Raw genomic sequence first — 7,737 nt, 5'->3', positions numbered from 1 at the left:
AAGAGAGATCAATTCTCCTCCCCAATTCTCTGAAATCTCAGTGAAGACACCAAGAGAAGTTGCAAAAATTCAAAGCTCAAAGAAAGTGCAAAATTCAAAAGTCAAGTAAAAGGTCCCAATTACATAAAACTAGCTCCTATTTATACACTTTCTATTCTTGGATTTTGGAATTTTGATGGGCTTTTGATTTGGTGAAGAAATGAATTTTATTGGATTTTTAATCGAATTTTAGCCCATGAAGAAAGTAGCTCCCAGGAGGCTGCCCTGCCCTTGTGGAGGGCAGGGCAGGATTTGGTGCTTGGTGTGTGCATGGTGCGGCGTGGTGCAGGCTTGGTGCGCAGAATGCTGCCCTGCCCTCGCGGAGGGCAGGGCAGAAAAAATTGGTGCGCCAGAAATGTGCCGTGGTGCGCTGCTGGTGCTGCCAGATGATGCTGCGGTGCGCCAGGAGGGTGCCTTGGTGCGCCAGAGTTGTGCACCAACAAAATGCTGCCCTGCCCTCGCGGAGGGCAGGGCAGTGTTTCCACTTTGACGTCCCAAGTATGAAACTTGGATGCTACACACGCTACCCATTTTCCTTGGCTTTCTTGGCACCAAAGTGAAGCTTAATTCCTTGCTTCCTCATGGCCTTTAAAGATGCCTTTCGTTCCTGCCTGAATTGTACGCCAAATATGGATTGCTATATATCGTTGAAAAGCTTTGAATGTCAGCTTTCCAACGCAACTGGAAGCACATCAATCGGACGTCTGTAGCTCAAGTTATAGCCCTTTGAAGTAGGTATGGTCATGCTGTGAGCGGCCAGATTTTACCTTAGCGAAAATTCTTGCTTCCAACCTCACTTTGCATCACGATTCTGCCCTGCCCTTGGCAAGAGCAGGGCAGTGTGTGTGCTGGCTGCTTCCTTCTTTGATTTGGTCATGGGCCACGCTTTTAAAAGCGTGGCCTAAGGCTCCAAAGTGTACCCCAACTTCAAAGTGTACCCCAAAGCTCTTTTTTCTCCTTTTTTTGTGCTTCTTTGCTTCTTTTCTTCTTATTTCCTACAAAATTTATAAAATTAAAAGATCAAGAAAATCTTCCAATTAAGCACAAAAGAATGCAATATTTAAGCACTAATCATCAATTTCTTGTATGAAAAAGCATAGAAAAATAGGTATATGATGACTTGTCATCAGCTGCCCTGCCCCTGTGGAGGGCAGGGCAATGTTGCCTTGGTGTGTCTTGTGCTGCCCGTGCGTGCTTGGTGCTGGCCGTGCCAAGTTGTGTGTGCGCCTAAGCCTTTACTTCCTTGAAGATCTTGTGTTCGAACCTTGGTGAAAGCACTTGAGGAGCAATTTTTCCTTGATTTTCCATGAAGAGCACAACATTGCCCTGCTCTCCAAGAGGGCAGGGCAGAAATTTGAGCGCTACTTTGTTTTGGAGTGAGGCTCCAGCTTCGAGCCTTGGTGGAAGCACTTTGGTTTATTTTCGCTTATTTTTGGCCCTTAAAGATGCCTGTCGTTCCTGCCTCAATTGTACGCCAAATATGGATTGCTATATATCGTTGGAAAGCTCTGAATGTCAGCTTTCCAACGCAACTGGAAGCACATCAATCGGACGTCTGTAGCTCAAGTTATAGCCCTTTGAAGTAGGCATGGTCATGCTGTGAGCGGCCAGATTTTAACTTAGCGAAAATTTGCTCCAACCTCACTTTGTTTCATCGTGATTCTGCCCTGCCCTTGGCAAGGGCAGGGCAGTGTGCGTGCTGGTTGTTTCTTCCTTTAATTTGGTCATGGGCCACGCTTTTAAAAGCGTGGCCTAAGGCTCCAAAGTGTGCCCCAACTTCAAAGTGTGTCCCAAAGCTCTTTTTTTCTCCTTTTTTTGTGCTTCTTTGCTTCTTTTTCTTCTTATTTCCTACAAGATTTATAAAATTAAAAGATCAAGAAAATATATCAATTAAGTATAAAAGCATTCAATATTTAAGCACAAATCATCAATTTCTTGTATGAAAAAGTATAGAAAAATAGGTATATGATGACTTGTCATCGCTCTCCCAAAAACCACAAGAAGAAGGCTCAACTGAAAAGGAAGAAGAGCAAGATGGAGTTCAAACTCCCACTTCAACTCCACAAAAAGAAAACGGGATGCCAAAACTGAACATCTCAAGAGCTCCATATCCTCAGCAGTTGAAGAAAAAGGAAGATGACAACCAGTTCGTGAGATTCTTGGAAATCTTTAAGAAACTACAAATCAACATACCCTTTGCTGAAGCAATAGAACAAATGCCACTCTATGCCAAGTTCCTGAAGGAGCTGATGACTAAGAAGAGAAGCTGGAAGAACAATAAGACTGTGATACTAACTGAAGAATGTAGTGCTATCATCCAGCAGAAACTACCCCAGAAGTTGAAGGATCCTGGGAGCTTTCAGATCCCTTGTATTATAAGGGAAATCACAGTAGAGAAGGCCCTTTGTGACTTAGGAGCCAGCATCAATTTGATGTCAGTAGCAATGATGAGGAAGATGAAGATCGAGGAGGCTAAACCAACAAAAATGGCCTTACAACTGGCAGACCGATCGTTCAAGTTCCCTCATGGCATAGTAGAGGATTTGTTGGTGAAAGTAGGAGACTTCATATTCTCGGCAGATTTTGTAGTGTTGGACATGCAGGAGGAAGCCAATAGGAGGAAGCCAAAACCTCCATTATTCTGGGAAGGCCGTTCTCGGCTACTACTGGAGCTATCATTGATGTCCAAAAAGGTGATCTTACCTTGAGATTACACAATGAAAAGATGACATTCAATGTGTTCAAGGCCATGAGTTACCCACCAGAACAATTAGGGGAATGCATGAGGATAGACGCACTTGAAGAAGAAGTGCATGAGTGGTTCAAAGAAGAAGAGCATGAAGAGCCCGAGAGATCAATGGAGGAGGAGTATATACCAAGTGAGGAGGTTGCAACAGCAGAGAGTCACGTTCAAGATGCACCAAAGGAAGAGACTGAAAAGTCAGAAGCACCCAAGGTTGAACTTAAAGCATTGCCACCCACTCTCAAATATGCATACCTAGGAGAAAATGAAAACTACCCAGTGATTATAAGCTCGTGCCTCAGCCAAGATCAAGAGGATGAACTGCTCAAGGTGCTGCGGGAGCATAAGGACGCCATCGGATGGACCCTTGCTGACCTGAAGGGAATCAGTTCAGCTATATGCATGCATAAAATACTGTTAGAAGATGATGCAAAACCATCCATTCAATCCCAAAGAAGGCTGAACCCAATCATGAAGGAAGTGGTACAGAAAGAGGTTATGAAGCTTTGGCAAGGAGGAGTAATATACCCGATCTCAGACAGCCCTTGGGTCAGCCCCGTGCATGTTGTGCCCAAGAAGGGAGGAATCACTGTGGTTCCCAATGAGAGGAACGAACAGATACTTACAAGGACCGTCACAGGATGGCGGATGTGCATCGACTATCGGAAACTCAATGAAGCCACACGAAAGGATCATTTTCCTCTCCCATTCATGGATCAGATGTTGGAAAGACTCGCAGGACATGCTTATTACTGTTTTCTTGATGGTTATTCAGGATATAACCAAATAGTGGTTGATCCTAGAGACCAAGAGAAAACTTCATTTACCTGTCCATATGGAGTGTTTGCCTACAGGCGCATGCCATTTGGGCTATGTAATGCACCTGCGACTTTCCAACGATGCATGCTTTCTATATTCTCAGATATGATAGAGAAATTCATTGAGTTTTTTATGGATGATTTCTCGGTATTTGGAGATTCTTTTACTAGTTGCTTGAATCACCTGACCTTGGTATTGAAAAGATGCCAAGAGACCAATTTGGTTTTGAACTGGGAGAAATGTCACTTTATGGTGACAGGAGGAATAGTTCTTGGCCATAAGATTTCTAACCAAGGAATCGAAGTGGACAAGGCTAAAGTAGAACTTATTGAAAAGCTCCCTCCACCTAGTGATGTCAAGGCAATTAGAAGCTTTTTAGGGCATGCTGCCTTTTACAGAAGATTTATTGAAGATTTTTCAAAAATAGCTAAGTCCTTGAGTAATCTCCTTGTATCAGATACACCATTCATCTTCGATGAAACCTGCATGTTGGCATTCGAGCATTTGAAAGAAAGATTGTCCTCTGCCCCTATCATCTCCATTGGAACTTACCCTTTGAATTGATGTGTGATGCATCTGACTTTGCAGTAGGGGCAGTGTTAGGGCAGAGGAAAAATAACTTAGTCCATGTAATATACTATGCTAGCAAGGTCCTCAATGATGCTCAAAGAAATTATACGACTACTGAAAAGGAATTGCTAGCCATAGTTTTTGCATTTGACAAGTTTAGATCATACCTCATTGGTGCTAAAGTAATTATTTTTACAGATCACACATCACATAAATATTTATTTGTCAATCAAGAATCAAAACCAAGACTAATAAGATGGATTTTATTATTGTAGGAGTTTGATATTGAAATCAGAGACAAGACTGGAATGGAGAACAAGGTGGCAGATCACCTATCCAGGATTCCTCATGAGGAAAGGGAAACACATGATATGAGTGTGAACGAGCTCTTCCCTGATGAGCAGTTAATGACAGTGCACAAAGCCCCATGGTTTGCAGACATCGCCAACTTCAAGGCAACTGGGGCTCTACCTCCAGGAATCAATAAACATCAAAAGAGAAAGCTCATGAATGATGCAAAATACTTTATCTGGGACGAGCCTTATCTCTTTAAAAAGTGTTCAGATGGAATCCTTAGAAGATGTGTTTCAGAAGAGGAAGGACGAGAAGTACTATGGAATTGCCACAGCTCATGCTACAGAGGCCACTTTGGAGGGGACAAGACTGCAGCAAAGGTGTTACAAAGTGGATTCTTTTGGCCCACCCTTTTCAAGGATGCCAAAGAATTGGTAAGGAGTTGCAATGAATGCCAAAGATCTGGGAACTTGCCCAAAAGAAATGCCATGCCACAGAATTTCATTTTGGAACTGGAAGTATTTGATGTGTGGGGAATAGATTTCATGGGACCATTCCCAACATCATATGCAAACAAGTACATCTTGGTAGCAGTGGATTATGTTTCCAAATGGGTAGAGGCTATTGCAACCCCAACAAATGACAACAAAGTGGTCATGAACTTCCTCAGGAAGAATATTTTCAGCCGGTTCGGAGTCCCAAGAGCCCTCATCAGTGATGGAGGGAGTCATTTTTGTAACAAACCATTAGAGACTCTTCTCCTACGATATGGGGTGAAACACAAGGTAGCCACACCTTACCATCCCCAAACAAGTGGACAAACGGAGATATCCAACAGAGAGCTAAAGAGAATTCTGGAGAAGATTGTAGGTGCATCAAGAAAAGATTGGGCGAAGAAGCTGGATGATGCTCTTTGGGCATACAGGACCGCATTCAAAAGACCACTGGGAATGTCCCCATATCAACTGGTTTATGGGAAAGCTTGCCATTTACCACTAGAATTGGAACACAAAGCTCTCTGGGCCATCAAGATACTGAACTTTGACAGCATTTCTACTGGTGCAAAGAGAATCTTGCAACTGCAAGAGATGGAGGAATTCAGGTCACAAGCCTATGAAAATACTAAGATATATAAGGAGAAGGCAAAGAGGACACATGACCTGCATCTTGCACCCAGGGATTTCAAAAAGGGGCAGCAAGTACTCTTCTACAATTCCAAATTGAGACTATTCCCAGGAAAACTCAAATCAAGGTGGTCAGGGCCTTTTATTGTCACTAAAGTCTCACCATATGGACACATTGAAATCATGGATGAAAGGTCAGGGAGGACTTTTACAGTGAACGGACAAAGACTCAAGCATTATCTGGGCAACATGGGGGAAAATCCCAAAGTAAACTATCATCTCAAGTAGAGGAGGAATCGTCAAGCTAATGACGATAAAGAAGCGCTTTGTTGGGAGGCAACCCAACCTTAAGTAACTACCTTTTCAGCTGCATTTCAATAAAGATCACAAGTTGTTTCCCCTGCATTGCAAGGAGCTAAGTTTGGTGTTCCACACCAAAATAATTCAAGAGTGAAAGTGCATTTCTAAGTTTGGTGTCCCACCAGAAGATGCTAGTTAGAATCACACTATACTCTCAAAGCACATTGCTAGCTCTAACCAATTAAAGGAACCACTTGGATATAGATTAGTCTTTAGTTAATTGGTTGCTAACAGCAAGATACGAGGTTCTACACATGCATGCAAGGTTTTGTAGTAAGCAAGGAACTAAGTTTGGTGTTCACACACCCAAAAAAAAAAAGGTTCAGAAATCATAAGCATAGATGCGAGCTGACTATTCCTCAAGTGCTTGGGAAACAAGCAACTTCCAATAACCTTGCAGGAAGCTTATGAGGAGATGGTGCACCTTCAACTAAGAAAGTAAGGCATCAAGAACTATGACAATGACAACAAGAAGGCAACTGGATTGGCGGAGCAAACCAACTCTCAAAGGTTGTATTGCTACTTAATTTCATCTACTCATCTTGTTAAAAATTGGAAGTCCGAATGCACTGTTAATTAATAGTCATGCGTTGATTGGAACTTAGTTCAACTCTGCATTTTAAGTTTTATTGCTTAAGTCTATGTTTGCTGGTTCTTTATGTCACTGCACCATTACTTTACTTAATTTTATGTTTATCCTTAGAATCAAATGAAAAAGAGAATGAGTGTTTTTAAAGACCAGAGAGGAGTTCATAATATGGAGTAATTTTCTGAATCTTTGGTGTGATCATAAGTTAGCTAAGTTGGTTTGACCATGAGGTGGGAAGACAACTATCTGTCCTGAATACTTTGCTTTGAATACACCCATGAGATTAAGTAAATAGCAAGATCCTAATAAGAGAAAGGGAAAGAACACTTAAAGTGAAAAACAAAAGAAAAAAGAGTAAGCAATAAGGCTAGGCACCAATGGTTTTGATCTTGAGGCATGTGTCTGTGGTGTTCCTGTGTGAGGGATCTACTTGGATGAATAAGCTCTTAGGGGTGCCTTATCACTTGGTAACTTGGGTTAACTAACTCGGGATTATCAGCTGAAAGTCCACTATCAAGAGTAACCCTCACTACAGAGCATTTAGTAACCCAAAGAGGTGCTGGACACCAAGGTCTCAAGAAAAGAAAATAAATAAACCATATGCCTGTGGTGTGTATGTATGGGGGAGAGACTTGAGGGAGTGTTGGCTGAAAGCTTATTTTAAAGAGTTGCCCCCTTACAGAGCACCGAGCCTAAAGAACACAAATAAGCCCTGAAATGACAATAAAAAGGATCAATAAAAGTCTCATGGTATGTAAGCAAAACCAGTGCTTTAGAACATGATAAAGGTCTGAAAGCCAGTAATGGAAAGAACCTAAGTTGCTATGCATGAAACCACCATAAAATCAGTAACATGACCTCCACAAGAATGACTCATTTCTCTTGGCATTCCATTCATCATTCTCTTGTTCCAGTACTTGCTTAGGGACAAGCAAGCTTTAAGTTTGGTGTTGTGATGCAAAGGCATCTTGGCCAGTTTCACTGACCTTTTTTTTACTATTTTTAGGGTAGTTTCATGCATTTCCTTAGGAAATAAGCTAGTTTTGGGTAGATATTCACTTACACCTTGATTCAAGCATACATTGTGCATTTTACATGATTTCATGAGGATTTTGCATAAATTTAGTGACAAATTGTATGTTGCATTACCCATGACTTGGACTAGAACTTTGATGCACTCTATTGCTTGATTTCAGGAC

The 7,737-nt window shown here is 41.9% G+C and overlaps 1 protein-coding gene across 1 annotated transcript; it reads left to right on the top strand.

The window, feature by feature from the left end:
* The first annotated feature begins 2,255 nt into the window (after positions 1–2,255).
* On the top strand, positions 2,256–2,747 carry LOC107474313 (uncharacterized). Its single transcript, XM_016093938.1, has one exon. The coding sequence runs from the start codon at positions 2,256–2,258 to the stop codon at positions 2,745–2,747; it is 492 nt and encodes a 163-aa protein (XP_015949424.1).
* Positions 2,748–7,737: the final 4,990 nt, after the last annotated feature.

This window comes from Arachis duranensis, chromosome 2 (assembly GCF_000817695.3).
Source record: "Arachis duranensis cultivar V14167 chromosome 2, aradu.V14167.gnm2.J7QH, whole genome shotgun sequence".
Classification (NCBI taxonomy): Eukaryota; Viridiplantae; Streptophyta; class Magnoliopsida; order Fabales; family Fabaceae; genus Arachis; species Arachis duranensis.
Note: the sequence above shows the minus strand (reverse complement) of the source record. Positions and strands in the feature narration are given on the sequence as shown.

What these genes read in the sequence shown, in the direction of transcription:
- LOC107474313 (XM_016093938.1), top strand. Translation starts at nt 2,256, where the DNA reads ATGCCACTCTATGCCAAGTTCCTGAAGGAGCTGATGACTAAGAAGAGA.